We start from the raw sequence: 27,699 nt of genomic DNA on the forward strand, positions 1-27,699 counted from the left end.
CGTACAGAAGCCGTGTCCCAGTACGTACGAGCGCTGTGTAACGCAAGTTTAGGCGTTCCATGCAGCGTTAGCGCCGTAGGGCAGAGCAGCGCGCGGTGCGCCTCCCGGCAGCTGGCACTGCTGTGGGGACCAGGCTGCATGTGTATTTTGTACAAGAACCTACGTGGAGGCTGGGTCATAAGATGGTATTTTTAGCGGGTTCCCAAATGTTGACAGACCGAAGCGTGGTTTTCAGCTTGACAGTCCCACAACCTAAAAAAACCCCCAGTAAAGCCACAAAAATAGAGCATGTTTTTAATAATTTCCTCGCAGTGCTTTTGTCAAACGGACTCACGTTTTGTCATTTCCAAACCGTAGCAAATTGCAGGCCTAAATTAGTAATGCACACAAGCTGGATCTTAAATCATCCAATTAGGCAAGCAATGAATCACTCCAACCTCAATTCTGACAGCAGCTTTTGTGCCACCGGTAGCTAATTAACTTTCCCCTTTTGCCGTACCTAGCAACTTTGTGGACCTGTTTTGTAACTGTGACTGTCTCAGCCCATTACCCACCAGAGAACATTCTGAGCCGGCTGTTTCTCTTGACCCTGCAGATCAGGATATGAAATCCAACTAAAAATAAATGAGGCTACAAAACGTCAAAGGATGTTGTCAAACATTTGCAGCTTTAATTGGGCCTTACCAATTAAAGTGTGACACCGTGTTCCACTGAAAATTTGCTGAAAAATTAGTTTGAACATATTTAATGAAGCATTTTAATAAAATGTTACCTTAAAAAAATAAAATATAGGGTAGTGTACATGACAACTGATTTTCAAGGGTTTTTTTTAGTAGTTTTTGCACTTATAAATTTTTCAAAATTTGTTAATGTAAACGCTGTTTCTAACCTCACTTTCAATCACAGCATCATAGATTTATATAAGCATTAATGGAAAGTATAATGCATTCTTGCCTGTTTGTGGATAAATATTTGTATTATAGAGTTCTTTCTAAAGAAGCAACACAGCAATATCCCTAACAGGATAGGAGCTAACCACAGATTTAAAAAATTCTCTTCACATTTAAGACCTTATATTGTATGAAATCAATATAGATTGTAAGATTTCCACCAGGCAAACAACTGATTTTCTCATGTCTCACAGTCTAAACACTTAACAAGAGGTAAATCAGCACATTGTATGCAAGTGCTTTTTTTCCAAGCACTTTTTTTCCCATGAAGTAAAACACAACATTGAATAGGAGCAACGGTGCCAGTGCCTGGCATGCTGATGCAAGAAATTACCGAGGCCCAGCCCTGCCTGGCAGCATGGTCTGCTGAAGCTCCTGGCCATGGGTTCCCCATGTGCTCACTCTTTTTGGAAGAGCTGGGGAGTAGAAGATTGCTGGTCAGCTCGTATTTTACAGTTCTCAGCTGGTGCCAGTTTCCCACACTAGTGATTAGTAGCATAATTCTTGGTTTTGTCTGTTTGCTTTTTAACTTAAAAAAAAAAAAAGTTTAAAAAATGTGCATATACAGTTTGTAAATGGATATAGCCTAGATAATCTTCCAGAGAAATTTTCAGAAGTTCTGCTTTGGCTTTCATTGGAGACTGTAAATGTTTCCTAACCATAATCATATGCCCACAAGATGACAAACAGGCAGATGCAATGTGTTATTAGGGATATTGTAAAAAGAGATAATTACTTTGTATTTTACTTACTTGTATTTTTCTAACTGCTTTGGATATATCTGCTTTCCAGTTGGTGACGTTCTGTCACCACAGATGGAACCATAAGCAGTCCTTATTGATTGCTGTATTCGTTTGCAGCTGTTAACATATAGGATAGATACATGGTCACCCTCCCCGCCTTCACCAACGGTCCCCATATCTCCATAATACAGTTGATTCTTTCAGTTAAAGGAAGAAGAACTGCATTACTTGGAGACAACTTCCAAAAATTTTAACTGTTTTTCTAGGTATAATATTCTTGAAGTAATTCAAAGGAAAAGGGTTGTTTTTACTTGCAAGTTATTCTACTAAAAATAGCCATGTGATTTATCTCTGCCCTTTCAATGTTTCCTCCATGCATGTGACTTAGGGTTTAGGTTACTCAGAAGAACTCAAATTTTCCAAAGTGGCTTTGTTTCAGAGCATAATCAGGAAACAGGAAAGTAAGACGCTGTGACTATAATGCACATGAGATGGTTCATAGTGCCCTTCAAATAATTTCTAAAACAACTGTCCTCTCCTTCTATCCTGGAGGCCACTGTCTCTTTTATTCAGAAGTATCAAGGTTGGTTTCAAGTTAGAATAGACACAAAATCCCTCTGTAAAATGTGTAACAGATTTTACTTAAAATATACAAAGAAATAGAAAATAAAAAGAAAATACCCTTTTTTTCATTAAATGAGAAAATTAGCCTCTCTTAACCATCTGAAGTAGCATGCCCTCTAAGTTAGGCAGCTCCAAGTGTTTCAGAACTGTAAACTAGGCATTGTCCAGTGTAGAGGCACCTTTAAAAGGTTATAACTGAGAATATATATTGAATGTTGAACATAACAAATACACTGTCAATGTTTGTAATCCTGTACTTGACAAAATGACTGTAAGAATGAGGGCAGAAAAAACCTCTTTTAAAAAACCTTTTTTTTTTTTTTTTAAACTTCCAAAACCATTAGCTACTGCAAGTCAAAAGTTTCAGAATTCTAAAGCAATAACTTGTTGTGTTGTTATTATCTTGCTTTTTTGGCAAAAACAGAAGATTAAATTGCTACAGGTCTTCAGATGGAGTAAGCAAGGAGATTGTATTTGTGTTAATAAATAGACAACAGAGAAATGCCCGCAGCTTATCACCTATGATCTGCAAGATCCAGAGAAAGGAGCACAGGGATTTAGAAAGTATTTTTCTATTTTAATTGGAGCAGGATAAAAATGCATAACTGTAATAAGAGTTTAAATCTTGCTGCCATTAAAGTCAATAGCAAAACTTATCCTGAGTTCATGTGAAGTTACATAGGTCCCAAATACAGGCTATACCACCAGGCTATAATCTGTGACCTCCATCTTGCCCTCAGTGGTTATTTTCAAACTAAAAAAATAATAATTTGGAAGCTAAAATTATATTGCTAGCTTCTCAAGGATTTGAGAACTGTGTTACAAAACAGATAAACACCATGTTTCACAGTCTGGGAGTGAATGACCAACCCAGAATGATAGTAGCACCCAAATACTGTATGTGCTCTGTATATATTAAGAAACAGTTCCTCTGCCTGTCAGTTTACAGTACTAAGAAAAAGTGGGGACATGGAAATGGGGAGAGGGTTCAAATTTATTTCCTGTCACCAGGGATACTTGGAGCACAAAAACTGGGAGTCCCATTGTCCTTATCCCAGCTGAATACCTCCAGCTGTTCAGTAACAGTATCAATTTTCAATACTTTTCATAACAAATTCTGGAGCATTCTGGTGTAGCTTTACCAGATGCTACAAGTACATCTTCCGCATGATGGTGCTGCAGCTCTATTTTTTGGTGGTGTGTTGTCCAGTCTGTACAGTGTGGGCAGGCTGTGTTTCGTTTTCTTCTTTGCAATGGAATGGAGTCTTTTCCGCACTGTTGTTCTTATGCTTATTCTAGATACTTGGAAGAAGGGGAGTAAATGAAATAAAAGTAGCTTTCTATGCAGTATAGTCTCCAGCTGTGTGATTGCTGCATGTACTCATGCATACAATTTCTTTCCAAGTTTGTCTTCCACAGACTTACACTGAAAAATGAAATGGAAATGCAAAAGCACAAAAACAGTTTGTGCAGCTGTGTAATGATTTTATAATTGAGGACACCGGGACAAACATGTGCAGCTGTAGAATTTTCACCTATATTTTTCACACTGTGGCTCAGGTTCTTTAGCTTTCTTTAAGGGCAATGCCTATTCTATTTTAACTTCCTACTGTTTTGGAAAATCAGTTTCCATACTTAATGACCCTGGACAGAAGGAGTATTTCCAACTATCACATATCATATAAAAATAAAGATTATGATTTAAAATTCTGGAGCATACCTTTGGCTGTGGCTAAAATTTAAATTATAATAATAAACTACATAAAGGGCCAAATTTTCACTCATACACAGTACATGCCACTGTTTGTCTACTGTTTATTGATGATATGTATTTTTCTCTAGAAAATCTGAAAACATGTCAGGAAATCTCAGATCCAGCAAGACCACCTCAAAAAGTCCAAAAACCTCACCAAAGAAACAGAAAGGTGACAAAGCTAAACGATCCTCAAAAGGAAAACGAAAACAGCTTGGTATGTAAGGTACTGCAGATATAAAGAAAGCAGTTATCTGATTTTGCATAACAGCTACCTTAATTATTTTGGGCCCAGGCATTTAAGTAAACATGAGATAAATTAGAATATACTATTTTTATAAACAACTGAGTGATCTATGATTACAGATAATGTCTTTGTAACCAAAATATGGAACATAAAGCCACATTACAATATTTACACTTTGTGTCTATTACACTTTGTACACTTTGTGTCTGTTTACACTTTGTAGTTTAGATGTAATAGCTTGTTGCATCATAAAACCAGTATTGAATGGGAAATGAGGAGACTTCATACATTTAAGGGGGGAAATTTACAAGAGCTAACTTAGTCCATGGCAGAGAAAGGTGCCCCCACAGCTGGAGTTTAGATGCTTAGAATCACACACTAAAGTGATCAACAACACCACTTTGAAAATAAACCAAAGACTCACAATTTAATTGCAGTGCATTTTATTGTATTTTTCTGAGATGCGATGAGAGACTACACCACTTGTGTCATTTACAGTGCAGTTAAGGAAGCATAAGGCTAGAAAAAGGCCTTGCTAAATACAAATCTCTTATTGGTATTCATTGTTTTTTTTGGCCACAACAGCCAACTTCCATAAATTGGTTTTCCCTTCTAATCACTTTTTTGCCCCCATTTGATTAATAGCTGTTGTGCTGCAGAGAATATTCTGCTAATCAGTGGTAATCTCCTCCTATCCTACCCCTCCGTGGAGTTTGTAGGTTCTCTCTCAGGAGCTGATGAATGTCCAACTCCTGCAGTACCCTGCCACTCAGAGCAAGCCTGACTTCTCCACTGTTAGGAGGGAGGAACATCTGCTCCTACCCGCATACCTGCCAGTTCTGCTACTGTACCACATTAGCCAGCCTTGTCTGTTTATCACCTCCTCACATGACATGATTTGCATGATGATTGCCCCACAATTTTAAGATTTTAAACATTGCCCAAACAAGGAAAAGACTGTTATTCATGTTTTTGTGTTTGTTTGTTTTTTTTTTTTGTTTGTTTGTTTTTTAGGAAGAAAAAATACTGATAACATCATGTCGTTGTATTTCAGATAAAAAAGATGAAGTTGATCTTTCTATGGAAGGAATAGGTAAGTGCTATGATGACTGGGCTTTAAAGTAATAGTTTTGGAATATTTTCAGCATTTTGAAGTTTCAGTGTTACTAATGCCATGGAATGAAAAGGAAAAAAATAATATATGAATAGGAAAAAATAGAAACTGGGAAGAAGCATGTCTATTACAATAGTGATTACAAACAGTACCATTCTCTGAGTAGCACTAGCGCAGTGAGAAAAGAAGCAGATAAGGGTTTGTAGATGTTTTTATCTTGGATTGAGAGGAGCTGTGATCAGGGGAAATAAAGAGCATTGCAACAGAATTATGGGATACAAAATGTTTGAATTTAATAATAGGTAGTAATTGTAAGAAAAAAAGGCATTTTAATCATTTTTTAATCTTTGATTTTGTCAAATCATTATTAAGTCTGATTATTTAATATTACATGACAAGCTAGGAATATACAAACCTGGTAATTATTAAAGACTTTGTCTATCACTTGCCTTTGTACACAATCCTATACAAATATAGGTGAAAGTGAAAAGTGCACTCTGACCAACTTCACCAAAATGGGTAATCTGCAATTAAAGAAAATAGACAAGTGATTGCTCAGATCATGAAAGTCGTACTTTTAAAATTAAAATCATGGTGTTCTTGGAGATTCTTTGTTTTGTCACTGAGAGGATGTTAGCTCCACCTAGTGGCAAACAAGGTTAGATCTGTAATACCTAACCTGACAGTAGAAATGAAAAAAATGATGCTCTTTAGTCACTGTCTGTGCAGGATTTAAACTGTATCCACCGTATCTCCTTAGTGCAAGACCTCCAAATGTTCTTTACTTCTTGTAGAGTTTTTGGCCCTTTGTGAAGTGCTGACAGCACAAAGAGCTATGGTCTTTTCAAAGTACATGAATACAATTTACTATTGGAATAAAATATGAAGTATATATGCTACATACTTTTTACTGGAAAACAGCATTCAATAAAAATGTTCATACTGGTAAGAATTCTAATAACAGCTCCTTATGAATCTACAATATAGATCTACATATAGATCCCAAGACTCTGTAACATGTGCCCTATAATATAGAATGTTGTACAGTACAATTCTATAATACAGAATATTAGTACTTTTGACTAAAAGATATTCACATTTTAAATCTGATGACTGCTTTGTTTTTAACTTGGATCTACAGCAGTTGAGCAGTGAAAAAACACCACTTAGACTATCTGTCCTACTCTGCTCTCTCTCATAATGATGTCTATTGTATTTTGCTTAACTTTAACTTTTAACTTTAATACATGCTTGTATTGTTTCTCTTGACATTGAAACCCACATCTCTTTGAGAAGATTTTAACTTTAGTGTTTGTGGACAAGACTGTTTGCATCTGATTCAGCATTAAAAAAAAAAGTCATCATACAAGCTTCCTAAAAAAAAGTTATGTCTACTTAACTATTTTTTATGTATCAAAAATTTAATTGTTCTATTTTACTTTAATATACTTTGAGCCATGGGAATAATCTTCTACTAGAAATTCACAAAACAATCAACAAATTATGCTTCTAAATTTTTAATTTCTACTCCTCTAAATTGCACTAGCCACATAACCAACTCTGAAGACTGTGATACATACAAATCTGCTCTTCCATTGCCTTTCCTGTCCATTCCGTCCTGTGAACCAGTTGTGTATGGCAGAGATGGAAATTGCATTCTTTTTTGTAGGCAACTCTAGGTTTCTATCCTCCTGGCTTATGCCAAGAGCACAGCAAAGGGATAGTCATACCTTCTTAGTCATACTTTCAGATAGAAGGTTTCCCACTGTAAGCAAGAGGGGACTGTTTCACCTCCCAGTACTGTTTTTGTGTTTTGTCTTTGTATTATTTTTTTTCTCCACCCCTTTTTACTAATTTATCAGATATGCTTTAAGAAATGTAGTTTGCAAAACGAGATTTAATTTATGGCTCCAATATATCAAAATGTAAAGTCTATCTGTTCTGTTGTAATTTGTACTTCGGTTTCAGTCCATTTCCTTATGAGGCCTCACGTCTTTGGTTAGGATGACCTGGGAGTCCTCTAGATCAACTTTTGCAGTTTCTTAAAAATATTACATTTTTTAAATCAACAGACTATGCACTTTTTCTGAGTCCGGTCTCATTGCCAAAATTGATAAGCAAAAGTAGAATCCAGATCTTGGCCTCATTACAGAATCACAGAACTGTCTAGGTTGGAAGAGACCTCAAGATCATCGAGTCCAACCTCTGACCTAACACTAACAAGTCCTCCACTAAACCATATCGCTAAGTTCAACATCTAAACATCTTTTAAAGACCTCCAGGGATGGTGACTCAACCACTTCCCTGGGCAGCCCATTCCAATGCCTCACAACCCTCTCAGTAAAGAAGTTCTTCCTAATATACAACCTAAAACACCCCTGGCGCAACTTTAGCCCATTCCCCCTCATCCTGTCACCAGGCACGTGGGAGACTAGACCAACCCCCACCTCGCTACAGCCTCCTTTAATATACTTATAAAGAGCGATAAGGTCTCCCCTGAGCCTCCTTCTATATATTCTATACTATACTATATATTCTCCCGCCAAGCTTAAAAAAACCTCTTGTACCTGGTTTGAATCTTAGTGACTGCACTTCAGTCTCACCCACTAGCTCAAAAATAGACTCAATAGTCAGAACTGAATGAGAGGAAGGCCTAAATCCAAAATCAGAGAGGTGTCCTTATTTGGGGTGGTATTGAAGCTGTATTTAGGTTGAACAGTGGCTTAACATGGCGTTGCTCTACAGGGAAGGACTAAAGTATATAATCAAGTACTCTTGTTTCCTTAATCTATATTTATAAAATTCATAACCACCTGTTGATCAAAAGAAAAACACTCATACTAAGACTAACACATATTCATTAAGTAGAAAATGTTAGGTACAGTCATTTCCGAGATAAGCAAAATGTAATATAATTTGTATTCCACACCTTCAAAAACTAAGCTGCAAGATTCAAAGGCATTCTGCTAGGAAACAGTAAAGACCTGGAGTTATTAAGGGATACGTTTACATTTAAAGAGCACTCTAAATTTGTTTATCATGCAATTTTGCTTTCCTTCATAGGCCACCCAGAAATTTTTCCCTTAGTCTTCACTACAAAAACCCAAGAAATCTTTAATTGCCGAGTGGATGAGGATGTCACAGAAGAAAATTGTTTCAAACTTATTAAAAAAGAAGACATAATTCAGGACCTGAAAACGAGAGCTGCTATTTCTGATTTCCACCCTGTCAAAAAAGTTATTCTAGTATGTAGCTTATTTCATTCCCACTTCAAACTCTCAGAGCACATATTCTTTTAATGATAAGTTCTGTTCTTGTTTGACTCTGTAAAATCATTATCACTTATATCCAAAGGTCATGGACCACTGTCAACTCTAGAAGTTTGTCATGGCCCACCATGCACTAAATAATAACAACAACAGCAATTTTAGATTGAAAATATGCTAAAAGTAAAGTAAGTTGTACTAGTTTTGATTCTGTGAACAGAGCTGAACATATTTTGGCTTTCTCTGATTCATAGCCTACTTACTGAAAACTATTGAAACAGTTTGTTGTTTAATTTGACACATGAAATTCTCTGTTAAAATCACAAGATTAACCAAAGATTCTGAGTTTACATAATCTTATTAATGGTAGTTTTAGCAGTCATAGTCTTATGTCTTTTTGCATGCTATTTGTTTTCAGTTTTCCAATGTTTGTTTTAATTAAAATAGGAATATCCAGGGGAAGAACTTCTGGTAGTTTTTGATGCAAATTTCCAGTATGGACAAAACTTTTACCTTGTTGCTTCTGAGGAAGCCAAGGAAAACTTTCTGAAGGTAAGGAAATATACCACAGCATTACTCTATCAGTAATTCAGAATCTTGTCTGAAATATATACTTCAGGATTGATGTTGTATTCATAAACATCTGATATACTTGGTAATCCAGAATGTTTCTCCGAAGGTTAATCTGATCATGAAAAATAGATGTATCACTGTGAATATACCTTCTGCAGACTTTGTATTTGACTTCAGATGGCTAGCACAACTGAGTGCTGAATTTTTATCATGTGTTAATTTCCTCTGCCAAGACCCAGGTTTACAAGACATACAATTAAAAGATTGTAATAATATATTTGGTACCTTCAAGAAAGTATTCTATTTATTTTTCACAATATACATGTATAGTCTTCAAATAATACTTCAAATGTTCTGTAGCTTTAAATCACAGAATAACAGATCATAGAATCACAGAATTGTCTAGGATGGAAGAGACCTCAAGATCATAGAGTTCAACCTCTGACCTAACACTAACAAGTCCTCCACTAAACCATATCGCTAAGTTCAACATCTAAACATCTTTTAAAGACCTCCAGGGATGGTGACTCAACCACTTCCCTGGGCAGCCCATTCCAATGCCTCACAACCCTCTCAGTAAAGAAGTTCTTCCTAATATACAACCTAAAACACCCCTGGCGCAACTTTAGCCCATTCCCCCTCATCCTGTCACCAGGCACATGGGAGAATAGACCAACCCCCACCTCGCTACAGCCTCCTTTAATGTACTTATAAAGAGCGATAAGGTCGCCCCTGAGCCTCCTTTTCTCCAGGCTGAACAAACCCAGTTCCCTCAGCTGCTCCTCGTAGGACTTGTTCTCCAGACCCCTCACCAGCTTTGTCACCCTTCTCTGGACTCGCTCAAGCACCTCCATGTCCTTCTTGTAGCAAGGGGCCTAAAACTGAACACAGTACTTGAGGTACGGCCTCACCAGAGCCGAGTACAGGGTGATGATCACTTCCCTAGACCTGCTGGCCACACTGCTTCTTATGCAAGCCAGGATGCTGTTGGCCTTCTTGGCCACCTGAGCACACTGCTGGCTCATATTCAGCTGACTATCCACCAATACTGCCAGGTCCTTCTCTGCCTGGCAGCTTTCCAACCACTCATCTCCCAGCCTGTAGCTCTACTTGGGGTTATTGCACCCCAGGTGCAGGACCCGGCACTTGGCCTTGTTGAACTTCATCCAGTTGACCTCAGCCCATCGGTGCAGCCTATCCAGATCCTCCTGCAGAGCCTTCCTACCCTCAAGCAGATCGACACACACACCTGCCTTGGTGTCATCTGCAAACTTCCTGAGGGTGCACACGATCCCCTCATCCAGATCATCGATAAAGATATTAAAGAGGACCGGCCCCAGCACCGAGCCCTGGGGAATGCCACTGGTGACCGGCCTCCAACTGGATTTGACTCCATTCACCACGACTCTTTGGGCCTGGCTATCCAGCCAGTTTTGAACCCAATGAAGCATACGCCAGTCCAAGCCATAAGCAGACAATTTCTTGAGGAGAATGCTGTGGGAAACAGTGTCAAAAGCCTTGCTGAAGTCAAGGTAGACCACATCCACTGCCTTTCCCTCAACCACCAAGCGCATCACTTTGTCATAGAAGGAGATCAGGTTCGTCAAGCAGGACCTGCCTTTCATAAACCCATGCTGACTGGGCCTGATCACCTGCTTGCCCTGCAAGTGCTGCGTGATGACTCTCAAGATAATCTGCTCCATGAGCTTCCCTGGCACTGAGGTCAAACTGACAGGCCTGTAGTTTCCCAAGTCTGCCCTCCGGCCCTTCTTGTAAATGGGCGTCACGTTTGCTAGCCGCCAGTTGACTGGGACCTCCCCAGATAGCCAGGACTGTTGATAAATGATAGAAAGCAGCTTGGCCAGCTCCTCTGCCAGTTCTCTCAGTATCCTTGGGTGGATCCCACCCAGCCCCGTCGACTTGAGTGCATCCAAGTGCCGTAGCAGGTTGCCAACCATTTCCTCATGGACAGTGAAGGTCACATCCTGCTCCCCATCCCCTTCCACCAGTTCAGGGTACTAGGTATCCAGAGAGCAACTGTTTTTGCTGCTAAAGACTGAGGCAAAGAAGGCATTAAGCACCTCCGCCTTTTCCTTATCTTTTGTAACTAAGTTCCCCCTGCATCCAGTAAAGGCTGGAGATTCTCCTTCGTCCTCCATTTTGCATTAATGTATTTGTAGAAACATTTTTTGTTGTCTTTGACGGCAGTAGCCAGATTGAGCTCCAGATGAGCTTTGCCCTTTCTAATTTTGTCCCTGCACTGCCTCACAACATCCTTATAGTCCTCCTGGCCCACGCTCTTTTCCAAAGATTGTAAACCCTCTTTTTCCTCCTAAGCTCAAGCCACAACTCTCTGTTGAGCCAGGCCGGTCTTCTTCCCCGCTGGCTCGTCTTTGGGCACGTGGGGCAGACCGCTCCTGCGCCATTAAGATTTCCCTCTTGAAGAGCGCCCAGCCTTCCTGGACTCCTCTGCCGTTCAGAACCGCCTCCCAAGGGACTCTACCAAACAGTGTCCTGAGCAGTTCAAAGTCAGCCCTCCGGAAGTCCAATACAGCGGTTTTACTGGTCCCCTTCCTGGCCTCGCCAAGAATGGACAACTCTATCATTTCATGCTCACTCTGCCCAAGACAGTTTCCAACCACCGTATCTCCCACCAGTCCTTCTCTGTTTGTGAAGAGAAGGTCTAGCGGGGCATCTCCCCTGGTAGGCTCACTAACCAGCTGCATCAGGAAGCTATCTTCCATGCTCTCCAGAAACCTCCTAGACTGCTTTCTCTGGGCTGTGTTGTGCTTCCAGGATATGTCTGGGAAGTTGAAGTCCCCAACAAGAACAAGCACTGACAATTTCACAACTTTTCTCAGCTGCCTGTAGAACTCCTCATCCGTCTCCTCATCCTGGTTCGGCGGTCTATAACAGACCCCCACCAGGATGCTTCCCTTGTTGGCCTTCCCACTGATCCTAACCCATAAGGACTCAACCTTATCATTCCCAGCCTCAAGTTCTGCAACATCAAAACTCTCTCTGATATAGAGAGCCACACCACCACCCCTTCCATGCTGCCTGTCCCTTCTGAAGAGCCTATAGCCAGACATTGCAGCACTCCAGTCATGAAAGTGGTCCCACCACATTTCCGTGATGGCAACCAAGTCGAACCCTGCCTGCCGCACAATGGCTTCCAGCGCCTCCAGTTTGTTATCCATGCTGTGCCTGGTGTACACCATTGCAGCTGAGCTAGCAGTAGATCGCCATTAGAGGAGGTTTTCGTATAGGCGGAGGGGATTGCTCTGCCCTGCCTGCTTGCCCTGCCTGTGCAAACTGCTGCGCCACACGCCAACTGCCGCGCCACGCCCTGTTTGCCCATCCTGTTTGCTGCACTCCTGGTCGCTCACGCTCCCTCGAGAGGGCTGCCAGGTCCTGGCAGCTCCCTCGAGTGGGCTCGGTGCCAGAAAAAATTAGCCCTGCCTGTCCGATTCCCTGCTCTGCTGCAGAATGCGTCTGCCCGGAGCCGATCGCCTCGGAAAGTCAAATAATAACAGCAAATATATAGATTTCCCCTTGTGCTTTACATCACAGGAGAAGGTTTATGGTCAGATAATATATTTTTTTAACATGAGTTTCTCAGCCAGCATTAGAAGTAACAATTAACAGAAAAGCAAATTGCAATTCCAGACAGGAAGGCCTAATGTAGAATATCACTATAAATTCTTTTTATATAACAGTGATTTGCTTTCAAGACAACTCTTGAATATAACATAACACTCCTTAGTATTTAAATATTAAATATGTAACATTTATTGGAAAATTCTAATGCACAAATGGATAAATGGGACCTAACCCAATTGAATGCGGGGGCACAGCATAGCCAGATTTATTGCACTGAGACAAAAGAATGTGTGAATGAAAACTGAATTTCAGGTATCTAGATCATACTTATCTTTCAGAAACACACTTTCAAAAAAACTTTATTTTTTTACTGCTTGATGTCACAGCCTCCAGACACTGCAGAAGAAAAAGAAGAAAAAAGTGAAGAAAAAGAGAAGACTCTGGAAGTCGATGCCTATAAGCGTTCTGTCCACAAACCATGGGTTTCTCTTGGCAGTGAAAAGGAAGTTGAAGAAGAATCTGTTAAAGGCTATGTTACAAAGGTCAGAAATAACAAATGTAACAATCAAATATCACAAAAACAAATTTATAAGTTCCTTAAAAAGAAAAAGTCAGAAATTGAAGCTTGCAATCCTAGTTTTTGCTTGGAGTCTTTCAAAAACAAAAAACACAACACACACAAAAAAAAGAACCATCAACTGTCACCAAAAACAAAGTGCTGCAGAAACTATTTTTTATGACTCTTTTCCTCTTAAGGGTCTCATCTAACCTGGTATTGAACACCTCCAGGTACGGAGGCACTTGTACATAGCTGATTTATATAAACACTTTGAAATTTCACAATGCAGAAATATAAGTAAATTCAACCACCAACAGAACTAGTTCTACTATTATAAGAGAACTGCCATTTTACAGAATGGACCTTCCAAGAACTCTCTCCTTTGTTAACTTCAGAAATATTTTTTGCAGATTAAGTACATGTTTTCTCGAGCACGCGGGAAGTTTGGTGCACCAATTAGATTTACTGATAGGAATGCTTCACATGTGAAAGACAGTTATGTTGAATGCACTTCCTACCAAGACAAAACTTTCAGCATTAAACTGCTTGAAAGAGATGTGGGCGTACAAATGGTTCCAAAAGTAAAAGAAGCTAGTACTCAGACAAAATGGTAAGTGTGAGATATATTTTTCAGCCTGTTTACTAAGCTATGAACTGTTTCTGATCTCCCTTATTGTTAAGCAGGTTAACTCAACTCTTCTGGACATGCTCTGTTACAAATTAAGAGAAGAGAATTGGATGCTCTGTCTGTATCTTCTTTCACTCCTTTCCAAAGAGATTCTAGAAAAATAAAGAAGCTTTTAGGTTTACATATTACATGGGTTTCTGCCTTTGAAGTTGTTTATATGCATACTCATTTTCAAATTTATTTCAATTGGTTAGGACCTATCCAAAAAATGCAGCCACGCAGTATTCTCCTAGACAGTTGTCAAATGAAGAGCTGGAAGAGAGTCTGTCATCTGAGAAACTGAAAGAATTTGTCACATCAGTACATTTAAGGTAAAGTTACTGCAGTGATATACTTTAAAGGCTGCATGAAATGATATACATTTAAAATCAAAGTGAGTGGAGTCAGAACTCTTGGCTGAGTGGACCATCAATCTAGTCAAACACTGAAGTGTTTTTTTTTTTTATCTCTTGCTTGTTCTTTCTTATCATCTTGCTTTTATTCTTTCTCTTGCTTATTATTTTAACAAATACTAACTTGATATTTGTGCCTAATTAAAATGAACATGAAATCTATACCACATTAATTTGAATGATAGCTTAAATTGGAATTACACCTGTTACAGTTGATAGCAATACATCTTTTCAAACAAGCTGCAAAGCTTATCTTTCAAACACTGCTCACTCAAGCAGAGAGTTATGCAGAAGAGACAAGGTGCTGTTCTACAGGCCCAAGTCATGGGACAAGTCCCACTTACTAACACTTTTTGCACAAGAATTGGACAACTGCACAGTACTCGATGCACACACAACTGGAGTCAAATTCTTGGTATAATTATTTTTTAAATGGGGAATAGCCTCCTTACAGTTGAGATGTATCACTGAGGAATTTTTCTTCTTAATAATATGGTCATATTTTTGTGTAAAACAAAAGCTGTCTCTTTACAGACATATTTGTGATTCTGCTACTGAGTAGTCATATCTGGATTCTTCGAAGTATTAACTGCTCTTTTTACAAAACAGAATGGAAATTGCATTGCAGCAGAATGAAATTATGAATGCCTTTTTTGATGACTGGAAGGCCCTAGCAGAAGATGAAAGCAGTTCTGGTGACAAGTCAGATGTCTATCTTCAAGCATACCAATCATTCACAGATCCAGACTACCTCAAGGACAGAAGTATTAGCTGCGTCCGTTGGCACCCAATCATCCATGGTAATGATCTGAATCTCGAATGACATGTATTGCATGACTGCTATAAAATGTAAAATGCGCATCTTTCGTAGCCATTGACCTTTACATTAAAAAATAATAATAAACACAATTTTGTATGTCTAAATTGCCATTTAAGATAAAGTGAAAAATAATACAGACATTGTTTATGTAGGTCAGATAGGTCATGCAAAGCCTATCACACTAGCATAGAACTGGACTTTATAGGAGGGGGAAATTTCTCCCTTATGAGGCTCATTTAAGCAGGGCTGCAACTGTGCCAGGTACTTGTGGTTCTGTATTTACTGTTCTCCCCATGGCTGGGTCTTGTAGCATGCCTAATATTTTTGAGGAATGTTACAGCTACCCTAGCATGTGGCTCTACTGAGTGCCAGGGAGCATCACGAGCCATATTAAATGTCTCCTCCTGCTCCCTACTTGGTATTACTACTCTAAAAAGCCATGTTTGAAAGCACTATTAATTTTCATATGAATGTCTTACTTGCACAGCATACTAACAGCCAACATTGCTGCCTGCATAGGAAATTAAACAAACTATGAAAGATTTGATTTCATGATGGGTAGCCAGGTCTACATGCCTGTCTTATCATTTCAGGTTCAGTATTACATGATCACAGATTAGTAGCAGAAAAGTTGAGTTTTATCCTGATCCTGAGCTTCCACAACACATTGATAGATAATTATAACAGAAGTAATTTCTTCAAAGTCAATCTATAAAAAGAAAAATATAAATATATGCACTTTATTTTTTTACCACTGTATTGGCAAGGGATAAATATAAGTCACTTAGCATTAATAGAATGTTGAAATTTGATTTGTCTCTTCTGAGAAAATGTTTTCTCTCAATCAGGGATAATAGCAGAGTCAGCAACACAGAGGTATTCTGATGAAGAAAGAGTTAACCCTTCTGACAAATTATTGTTACAGGATTCAGTCATTATTTTTTGGAGCTTTTCTGACCCTACCCGCCCTCAGGTATTTAATCAGGACTTTCAAAAATTCCAAGTGTTCAAATAACAAGAGAACAATAAATGCTGTATTTCTCAACTACTGTTTTCTTCTGCTTTTTAGTTAATATTAGAATGTCCCCATGACATTTACTGCTTTCAGTTCAGTCCAAGCGATCCAAATATCATTGCTGGTGGCTGCTTCAATGGACAGGTATTAATTCTCTGTTTAAGAATAAAGTTAGATATCTCTGTATTTTCTTACAGAATGAAAATACTGTAAGCCAAAATTCCATCGCATAGAATGTGTATTTCTTATTATTTTCACTGTGAAATGAATTAAATTATCTAATCCTGTACTGAATCCTGCTAAGCTGTCTGATTATTCCAAAGTTCAGCCATTACTTCAAAATGGTTCTTGGCAGTTCATCAGTAAAAAAGGATAAAAATCAGGTATAGGTCAAACTGTGAAGACTTTTTTTTTTGATATAAGTGTGGCCTTTCAACTGATGGCATCACACTGAAGAGGCAATACTTCTGAAGACTTAAATTCTAGTACACAGTAAATTTCTCATTCCACTCCCCCCCCCAAAAAAAATGTATTTGAAAAATGCATATTAATACAAAGAATGAAAAAAATCATAATACACTCATTTCTTGTTGTAGCTTGTACTGTGGGATATTTCTAAAAATGAAGAAAGGCTGCAAAATGCAAAAAGCATTACTGTTGGAGTCAAAAAGTCAGTTGTTAATATGGACAGTGCTTCTGTTGCAAATCCATCGGAGAACAACGATACATCTGAGGTGAAGACAATGAAACTTAGAATACAAGTTTGTAGGAAAAATGGGTGAAGGTGTCCTGGCTCAAAACAAGGTAGTAGGTAATCTTTGCAATGGCATACTAAGCAGGATAAGAAACCTGATGGGTTCACGAAATAAACCCAAATCACAATATCATTTCCACCTGATTAGTGCAGCTTAATAGCTTCCCTATGTTTTGTGCAGCCTTTGGCTTCACTAAGACTGCACTTTATTGCGCATCAACATATACTCAACCCTTACCATATGAAGTCCATCAAATATGTATAGCATTTGTTGCTTTATATAATACTGAAAATGACTCAGTATTTCACTGAAAATGAAAATGTATGGACAGAAAACAAAAGGTAGCTTGGAAGATGACAAACAGATTTCAGTGGAATAAAACTATAAAGGGGAAAGACCTAAAAGCAGAGGAAAATCTAATACCTTACTGGATATGTGCCTGTAGAGCCACACTGGAATTCTCTTCAGAGCTTCATATTCAAATGCCTGTTTCAAGGCTTTCCATTTTCAGATGGTTCTACATTAGAACCCAAGAAAATTTTAGACAGTTCTGAAATGTGTGAAGAACCATTAATCTGTATGTAAAGTAAGTTTTTTCTCTAACAGGTTTACAATTTTATTTTGGAAATACACTAAGATAACTCTTTTTAAAACATTTCTAGCCATCATATATGGAAGACGATGAGAATGATACAGAGCCACCTTTAGTAAGATACTGCGCATGCTCTTCCATAGAGTGTAGCCATAAAACAGTGATTACAGATATACATTGGCTGCCAGATCATTTTGAGGTGAGTTTAAATACTTATTTTTCCACTTTTTACTGTTTTCCTACTTACTTCAGAGCTTCATAGTGTAAGCTCAAGATGAAATATTAAAAGTTCAATTATTTGTAACAGCTCTCATCACTTCTGGCTGCATTTTAAAATGCTAAATAATCTGTTGCTGCTTGTCCTGATCATTGTGTTTTACAACTGTGCTGTGTTTTCACTCTGATATGATTCTGTCAGTACTGGAAAAAAAACCTGTAGTTTTACACAAAATACAATTCGGAATTACAAGTCTAACTGTAAGCTTTCTGTACCTAAAATGTGTTGAATTTCTACTATGGGTAATCCCAGTCTGCCACTAAGAATTCAGAAAAATAATTTCAATTACCTAAGTACTTAGGCACCTAAAAAGATTGCTATAGTAGTTAACTTAATTTCTCTAGCTGCTGTGTACTCAACTCTTGTATTTTCTGTGATTCTTTAAAGCTCCACGGTACACAGGCTCAATGTAGTTAAAGGGTCCAAGTCTATTACAGGAGTATCAGATGTTCATTTGCTATCAGAGTTCTGCAATTTGTTGTACAAATTAACTTGAAAAGCAAAAGTAATCAAATGCAAAATTGCAGTGGAAAAGCAGGTCAAGAGGAAGAAAACTGACATCTTTGAAGGGTTTATGCAAATTAATCTATCAACATTTTTTGTGACCAAATGTTTAAGACTTAATAGATACCACAGTCCTTCACAACATGTCCAGAGAGGAAAAGAGTGCACATATATCACAAAAAGAAAGCTGATACAACTGTTTATTATTAAATTATGATACAGCAGTACCCATGGGTTCTAAACGGTACCAGATATAAAACATGAAGAAAGGGATTGAATACCAGAATGCTAGTTTTATTTTACTTTTGTTTGTTTGTTTTGCCAAAGTTTAGACTCAGAAAGCTGTTTTCAAGATCATCAGGGATAACAGATGCAGGAAAACTGGGTTTTATAAATAATAGTTATAAAGAAATCCCTTTCTTTGTCATTATGTAGGCGTATACAGTGGACCATACTTCTTGTTACATAAACAAATTTGAGATGTATATCAGCCTTTCCACAGCACTGCAGTTCGTTAGTACATATCAAACAAAATCAAGATTATATGCAGAACATAATCCATCTTTGCATGGTTATAAGACTACCACTTAAACTCCAGGTTGGCCCTCATGAATGAAAACAACAGTAGAAATAGGCCTAAAAACCAACCAACCAACCAAAAAAACATAGCTGAAACTTTGCTGCACAGTTGATAAGTAGAGTTTAAGCCAGAAATAAATGTTTTTTTTGCCTACACTGAAGATCGTGTTTGATTAGGGACTGTCATCAGTTGTTCCCTCTCCAACCCTTCTTCTGTATAAAACAATGACTACTCAGTACATAATTACTATAAAACCTGCAGTATCCCACATATGTAGTGATAACTTAAGAGAGATGACCATGGTGTGAACGGGGTTCCCAACACTTGAGATAAATTTGCTCTTTGCTTAAGCTGGATGAAAAGTTACAAACATGGTAATATAAGGAGGGCCTAACTCTCAATGGTTGCAGCAAGTTTTTATCCTGTTGATTTCTTAGAAATTTAGGCATCTAGGAGGCAAAGCTGACATCATTTCACCTGAAGTACATTTGTAAAAATACCTTGACTATTATTTTAAAACTACAGGTTACTGAGCCCTGATTTCCAAACTTCAACCAAGCTGAAACAGTGACTTAGTTCCTAGAAGACCATTTTATGTATTGAACTATATCCTTAGCAGAATACGACTTTCATAGCTCACCTTCTTCTCCCCTGTAATTATTATTGCTTTTAGGTCAACCGAATGGGCATCACTTTTGAAAACAGAGCTGAAATTTGCGTCCAGCTTGTGACCTGCTCCCCTGATTGGTATATGCAACACCTACTTTCTTTACCAGATGTCTTCCAAATTCCTTTGGAAAGCTTTATGGAACATACTCCACGATACTAGCACAATTCTGGATTCCTGTCAGCCTGTCCTAAATAGTTAAAACATACTGGTACACGAACACACCAAGTTTAAACCCTTTTCAGTGATGGTATTAAGGATTCATTAACTGAACAACCTCACATGTACACCTCTATATTCTGTGCTTACCAAGTGCTGGCTGCACGTGCCCGGAGAGCCAAATTTATACATTTGTACATTTATACATATACACCACATTTATACATTTTGTGCATATGAGTCACATAAGATTGGGAATCTTGCACAAAAAACTGTCAAAGATTTTGAGGCCACATAAATAGTGTAAACTATATTTAAAGATGGAGACTCAACAGGCAAAATTATTTGGAATGAAACTCCTCTTTTGTCGACTACATAATCATGAAGGTTGTAAGCAAATACTACCTTATGTGAAAGGCAGGGAGACAGAAAGCAAGAAGTGGAAATACGTGTTTAGCTTTCATGATGGTGAAAGGCTTACAGCTAGGCTCAATCAAGTATTTGCTAGTTATATCAAGAGGAGGATCTGTAAAAAGACAGCAAAATTTGCTAATAATAGGAGTTATTTTTCCCAATCAAAATCAGAAAAGACTTCAAAGAATTAAGTTGGAAGAATGATTGCAAATACAACTGTCCATAAGCTTGCACTGTAATGCTGGTGGTGCATGTGGAAGAAATAATTGTAAACTACTCACGTAACAGGTCTCCACATTAATAGTATGCACCTAAAGAGGAGGGGAGTCACTGTAATATGGTCCTTGAAGAGCATGGGTCCCTGGGCAACTTCTGTAAGCAAAGCAAAGATATCAGTGATGAGGCAAATTATCATCTATGCCAATTCGGTGAATCAATGCCCAGAGAAGAACAGAAGGAACAATTACAGGGCTGAAAACTCCAATGGTATGGTACATTCAAGCAAGTAGGGCCATTTGTCTTAAATATCAGCAAATAAACTGGCACATACAAGAACTGGTGATGAGGTTTGATCTGCATTACTGTATTACCTGCTAGAGGGTTCTGCCCATTCCTCTGAGCCTCCAGTACTGGCCCAGTCAGAGACAAAATATTGATTTTGATCAGCAAAGATGATATCTGTATTTTTAGGCTATATTAGCATGTGCCTGCTATTACAGCAAACTAGGCCCATCACAGTTGTGTAACAGCCTCATGATCTCGACCAGGAATGGATTTCAGCTTCCTAACCATTCTTTTAACTAACTGTGGAGAGCCCAAGTAATCACACTGGTCAACAGATAAGAATTTCACCTAGGTAATGCCATTAACTTCACCCAGTAACTTTTCATAAGCAAACTGTATGAATGCCATTTGGCTGCCTTGGTAGAGTTACAACTGATAAAATGTTGAATAAATGAATAATTACCTCTTTTTATAAATGATGGCTTAAGTATTTAGCATTTGCCTGCATTTCAGGGTCTCTATTGCTAAGTTTGAAGATGAAAGGGTAAAAAAACATTTTCAAAATGCATTTAAAGTTACCCCTGACTTTAAAACAGAAACAGAATATAATACTATACAGTTATTTTGCAGCTTAATATTGTTTTGGGATATTCGAGTCACCAAAATTCCCGGCAAGCCTTTTTTTGAAAAAGCAAAAGAGAAGAAAATTTTTGATATGCCTCCTGGAGTTCCAGATACCTTTAAGCACCTAGCTCTCAGCTGGAAACCTCTCCTACAGGTACTGTACACTAATACAGAACAGTAGGACCAAACCAAACTGTAGATATGGCCAGTACTCCACAGGAATGTATTATTTTGCTTCCCAACCCTTTATGTTTTCCACAACATTGCAAGGTTCCTCTGGATTTCCTTCTAATGATGAAAGGCTTCAAAGTTCCTCTGAAATTTCAATACAATGTGTTCTGTAACGTTAGCATGATGATGTCTTAAAAACTGTGTTAATGCAAAAGCAGTTGTAGTAACATCGCATGTTGTTGTCTGCCCTTTCAACCACTATCCCAGGGGGTCACAAACTGTGAAACATGTCATGATCAACAGGATCTTAATTACTGGCAACCCAACAATCAAAGTCTGATGAAAGTGGTCATAGCAGTTTGTGTGGGAAAGTAAACAAATGAAGGATGAAAATAATAACATTTAAAAACAAAAAGGAAAAAAAGAGAAACTGATGACCTGTTCTGCTCTGAATAGCTGCAGCTAGTACAGTCACTGAAAAAGAAGAACCACTAGAACCATTTTTTGTTTGTTTCTTAGAAACATAGCAGAAGTCTTATAAGGAAAAGCTAACACAAGAGAAACTGCAAATTTGCAGTTGTATGCACTTGCAAGTGAGGCAACAAATGCTGTTTGTGCAGTATTACAAACATACCACAGACTGAAAAGACCTCTTTCATTATGGCAGAAAGTAATTTAGTCTTGTAGGTACAAACCATCTGACAAAACAAATTATCAAATACTTTTTTTCTGAACAGATAAACCTGTGCAAGAGTGATACCAGAATGGAATACAGTCCCATCAAAATGTGTCTACTGGAACAGCATCATCATTACAAAATCTTAGGTAATATTTTTATTACACCTTATTGGAAAAAATGATTTTAATAAGCTTGTATTTCAGTATGTAAATAATGAAAGCAAAGCAACAAAATCTTCTACAGCATCTGGAGAAAAAGGTTTCTTAAATATACTGGTATTCAAAGTGGAATATACATATATTGACTATGAAAACACATCCACATATTGAATACATAAGAACAGTTCTGTATCCACAGTAACTGCTGCATTTTGCTCAATAGCCCATGCAAGTCTTCCAGTCTCTTAACTCTTGAAATAGTACGTCCTTTTCAGTCCATGCAGAAAAGTACCTTTAGGAAACAAATTCCTGGAGTAACAGCATATATTGTATGCATTTGGATAGAGGTATCCTAGCACTTCACATTCTGTAATACATCAGTTGTCACTGTGTTACTTTGCAGTAAGGACACACTCCTGATCCCACTGTAAAGCTGGCTTGCTGACACACAGCATGAGAGGCTGCCCAGCTAAGACACAGACTGCAAATCATGCCAGAGCTTTTAACAAACCTTCCTGGAGGTTCAGTGCTCAGTGCGTGCCGCTACCCACGGAGTGCTGGAGGCAGCTGGCACCAGTCAGAGATGGCTGCTGCAAACAGGAGCTGACAAGGGAAGGTGCAGGGGTATCAGAGAAGCTGATGCTGTTTAACACTGATGATGAAGAACAGAAGTACTACCCTAAGTACTTGTCTCACTACTGGAAGCACAGACCTCCTGTTTCCCTGTGCAAAGGAATCGAGAGACAATCTGCTCCTGCCCAATGTGTGTCTAACCTCCTGCTGGAAATTGTCACTGCAGAAAGGGTCACGCCTAAAGTACCAGCATGGCAGGATTAGACCACAAGTCCTGCTCTGACAGAGAGAACTGAGCTATTCTAGCATTCCCATCAGCTGCAGCCCCAGTATCAGGGAAAGATTTTCCAGGGAAGCAGCTAGCCTGCAGGACTGCTGCTTTACTTGGCAGTCGTTCTTTCTCTCTGCTCCTGGAACTCCCCTTATCTATAAACTACCTTTATAAGACAAAGGAATTGTTTGATCTGGTAACTTTTCCGGTATAATAAATAAATCTATCTATATTGTTTCCCAGATAAGGCACAATCTATGAACAAACAAAAGACACTTGCCAAAGAGAAACCATATGCAAAGATGAGTGTTCCTTCAAAGAAACCTCTGAAAGCACTAGAGAGTATCTCCAACAACTTTTTTGTTGGAACTAAAGTAAGTGAAAGTAGTAAGTTACTAAGAAAACGTTAATAAAAGATCTCTGTTGTTTAGTTTTTCAGTCTTTCAGGGCTTACAGAAATGTACACACCTACATGTTTTCTTCAGGTGTTAACTAAAAAGATAGTTCTGGACATGCCATATTTTACTCTCACTTTAATACATTTAGGGACATGATTAAAACAATAACAAAAGCCCGTATTTGCTAGACTGTGAACCCTTACTTCAAGGGCAAAGTTGGAAGACATTTCCAGAGTGCATTGATTTTAACTACCTGACATCAGGAACCAAACACTACTTCCTTATTCCAAAACCCAGATTAGTAATACTTTTTCCAGTGTTTCCTCAAATATCTGATAGAAACAATACTACAATTTCCTCCAGAACTTAAATTTTATTCTAGGAAGGCCTAGCTACTCATAGCTCTGTACCTACCCTACCTATCTAAAATTCCAAAAATTTATCCCACTTTTAAGTTCATGTGGAAACAAACATTAATCTTTCACCTACCCTTCCTGTTTCCACCACCATTTCCCCAAATACTTGTGTGCCCAGTTCTGCAAGAAGGACTGCCTACATACATCATGATAAGTAAAGCTGTTTTGGTAACACAAAAGTGAGAAATGGTGATCCAAAAGTTTAGCGTTTTTTCACTCATTGCCTGCAACCTTTTGTTTTAAACTTACCAAGAACATATTTAATAATGGCTATAATTAAGTCACAGCTTAAAAACAAACCACTTTGCTCTATGACATCAAGCTCTAAAGTTAGTATTTACTTGATTTTTCTGGCATTACAGGATGGAGAAATTATCTATTCTGACTGGAAAATAAAAATCGATAGCAACTCAGGAAAACCAGTTAGTAAGTTCATGTTTCTCAACACCTGTTTAAACCTTAATATACTGCTAAATTTAAAGTCTTTGCCCATATACTCTGCCTTCTTAAGGTTCTTGCTCATTCTTCCGTTCTACTGAGATGGTCTCAGTGACGACATCAGGGTTCAGCAGGACATGCTCAAGACTGCATGCAGTTTAGGTGTCACAACAGAATAGCGAAAACTCTCTCCAGTGTCATAGGTGTGTTGCTGTGTACCTACTGGCACAAATCAGGGAAGTCTTACTTCACAGTAACTAGATCTGCAGCAATTCCAATTCCTATACCATGTAAGCAAAAGAAACAAGGCTAGTATCTTTGAGGCCTGTGGTGAATACTACATCTCCATATCCCCCCACTTAACTCTCATTGTGTTGACAATCATGGAAAGCACTAGTTATAGGCAACTATCTTCTTCATTCTGTTAGGTAAGAAGCCCTCTCATAAATACTTCATCCATGACGAAGCTGTGAACACCGTCCAGATATCTCCCTTTTTTAAAGACATTGTTTTAAGTGTTGGAGGCTGGAATTTTGCCATTTGGAAAGAAGGTGTTACAGTAAGTTACTTTAAAACATCTGTAACATAATTGATAGAGGTACAAAAGATACCTATAATAATAGCCTCACAGACCACTTTCAGAACTGTTTGTATATCACAAAGCTTGATAGCTTAGAAATAAATTAGGTATAAGAAAAGCTTTTCCCTGTTCTTCACGTCAGAAAAGCTGTTTTAGAAACTGCTTTGTAATCTTGACATTTACAGACAGAATGGAATGACCTTTAATACCAACTTCGTAAAAGCCGTAGCTTCTTGACAAATTATTTCTGCTGCTAGAATATCAAAGAATAAAGGCAAGGTGTGCTAAGCAAGTCTGAAGAGCATTTATTTAGGATGCAGTCTTTTTGTCAGCTGAAAGCATAAAAACATGGGCTTTTTTGTTTGTTTTTGTTGTGTAGGGGATCCAGGTTATCTGCACTTGGCAAAATCTCAAGACGCCAGACTTTAACAGCAGATAGACAAATTATCTTAATAGACAAAGTGAGATACCAGGTTTCTTTTTTTAATCCCCCATATTTCTCCTAATCACAGGTGATACAGATTTTGCCATCTGTATTATTTTGTAATAGGATCATTTAAATTATGAATGTTCTCAAATTATAGGAAATTTAAGGTAGTGAATGGACAGTATTGTTTGATTGCTGGGTCTCATCTTTGTTTTGAAAAAAATTAAGGATGGACCTATTCTCGAGTCAAGCTGCGTGACACAAAGATACACTACAGGACACTGGTCCTTAACAAGACCAGGAGTTTTCTTCATTGGCAGAGATGATGGAAATATAGAAATCTGGGACTTACTGAAGAGAACTCATGAGCCAGATCATTTCCAGAACATCTCTGAATCAACGATCACCTGCATCAGCCCCTGGATTGCCTCACGTATGTTGGTGTTGATCACACTTTATTGTGCTTTGTTTTATGTATGTAAAATGGCCCATTACTCCAAAGCACACTACTCTTGCTACATCCTATACAGCAGATAAGTACATACTTCCACTAGTTGTATGCTGCACTGTACACAGAAGTGCATACACCACATTTAAAGCATATTAAGTGTATTAGGAAGGCATAAAGCAACTAAAAATTTTAATTAAAAAAATCAACAACAAAATAATTTGAAAAAGTATAAGCTTTAAAGGGAATTTAATTTGTTAATAAATTAAGAGCAATAAAGCTGTGCTTTTGCCTCAGTGACCAATAAACCAAGAAGACCACAAAATAATTCTTTGTAGTTCTTTGCACTATCCATATTAGGAGACATCAGTTCTCATATTAAAAACTAGACATTTAATGGTTAGGTGGAGGTATGTATTACTGTCGGAATTCAGATTATGTTTTTGTTAAATATCTTTCAGCAAAGCAGCAATTTCTTGCTGTTTCTGATGATTCTGGAGTACTGCATGTTTTAGAAATCTGTCCGATATTAAGCCAGTCTTCCAGCAATGAGGTTGGTAATGATTTTAATTTCATCTCTGTGACACCTTACCCTGAAAAAACAGAAACAGGCCTGGCTGAAAAATCTTGCCTTCAAATGTGTCATGATTAGTTTGAGATAAGTAGGCCATATTCTCCAAGGATCATTCATAGCAAAGCTGACTGCACAGGTCCCTTAAGAGGCACCTAAAGGAAACCCAGGTAACAGCTGGCAGAATTGCACAGCTCCAACCTGCCTACATGAAAACCCAGTGACGAATGCTTTGTGCATAAAATGACACCTGCTTTCATACATTAAAGTAATGTTATGTGGTGCATAGTAATGCAAATATACTGAGTTTCTCTTTCTTTAATCTTCCCAGCCCTAGAGCAAGCTAGGGTCTTTGTATTACCTAGTCTATCAGTCTTACCTGCTACCAAGTCTGTTATTTTTATACAAAAAACTTTCAGCTCATCTTATCCCAGTTCCAAATCTTCCATATAGATGTTGAAGTAGTTTATAAGCAGCCCACAACAGTTTGCTGTGTGCAGAGCTACAGTATGTTGCAATGTAAAATCAGGTGAGCCACCAAATTTTAGTAAAACCTTTCCAAAGTAAAGTAGGAGTGGGCTACATGCTATAACTGCTGAAAAACATTGTTTCCTGCCCAAATTATGAGTGTTTTGGCCTAAGAATTATGCCAAAACACTATGAGTGTTTTGGCATAATTCTGTGGCCTAAGTTACACAACTTAGGCCACAGAATTATGAATTCTGTGTAATAAAATTCAGTGTAAATAAAGTTAATTCAGTGTAACAAAAATCACTTAACACTATGCCTATTTGTATCCAAAATTAACTGGTTTCTATCCATATCTTTGCATTATTTTGCTACAAATCATTTGGATGAATAGAGACCTATACTCCTAAAATAGACAATTTGTTAATGCCATGCAGATCATCAGCAGTAATTCCAAGTCTTTAGGTTTGTAACAAGACTTGTTTGTCATTGTGTTAATAGCAGGCCAATGTACTTGATTATTTTGAGAGAGAAGTCAAATACATGAAGAATTACGAAAAATCCCAAGAGTTTCAAGCCAAAGAAAGAACAGAAAAGGAACAGACACAGATGGAGAAAACAGTACGTCATATTTGGAATTAAGCAAACTTCCTTTGTTTGTAAAATGCACCTCTTTTG

The 27,699-nt window shown here is 38.1% G+C and overlaps 2 protein-coding genes across 6 annotated transcripts in view; one reads left to right on the forward strand and one right to left on the reverse strand.

Moving 5' to 3' along the window:
* The first annotated feature begins 3,109 nt into the window (after positions 1–3,109).
* Positions 3,110–27,180, forward strand: DNAI3 (dynein axonemal intermediate chain 3). The gene is given in 22 exon segments (XM_068690337.1): positions 3,110–4,287; positions 5,372–5,410; positions 8,495–8,676; positions 9,145–9,249; positions 13,260–13,415; positions 13,843–14,042; positions 14,315–14,431; positions 15,122–15,312; positions 16,181–16,305; positions 16,402–16,491; positions 16,944–17,081; positions 17,765–17,893; positions 19,729–19,802; positions 21,430–21,577; positions 22,332–22,419; positions 23,519–23,649; positions 24,452–24,511; positions 24,961–25,086; positions 25,763–25,967; positions 26,444–26,535; positions 26,594–26,682; positions 26,684–27,180. Coding segments are annotated over 22 exon segments (2,694 nt in total). The 5' UTR covers positions 3,110–4,172; the 3' UTR covers positions 26,778–27,180.
* The window catches only part of SYDE2 (synapse defective Rho GTPase homolog 2), a 53,862-nt gene continuing 31,438 nt past the window's right edge, over positions 5,276–27,699 (reverse strand). For 4 of the 5 annotated variants that reach the window (XM_068690326.1, XM_068690323.1, XM_068690324.1 and 1 more), the window contains exons 10-11: positions 20,577–20,667; positions 5,276–5,955 (exon numbers count right to left, since the gene is read on the reverse strand). The gene's annotated coding sequence lies outside the window, so the exon portion shown is untranslated. The remainder of the gene's footprint in view (positions 5,956–20,576; positions 20,668–27,699) is intronic. The other variant, XM_068690325.1, reaches the window with a different exon arrangement.

This window comes from Anas acuta, chromosome 8 (assembly GCF_963932015.1).
Source record: "Anas acuta chromosome 8, bAnaAcu1.1, whole genome shotgun sequence".
Classification (NCBI taxonomy): Eukaryota; Metazoa; Chordata; class Aves; order Anseriformes; family Anatidae; genus Anas; species Anas acuta.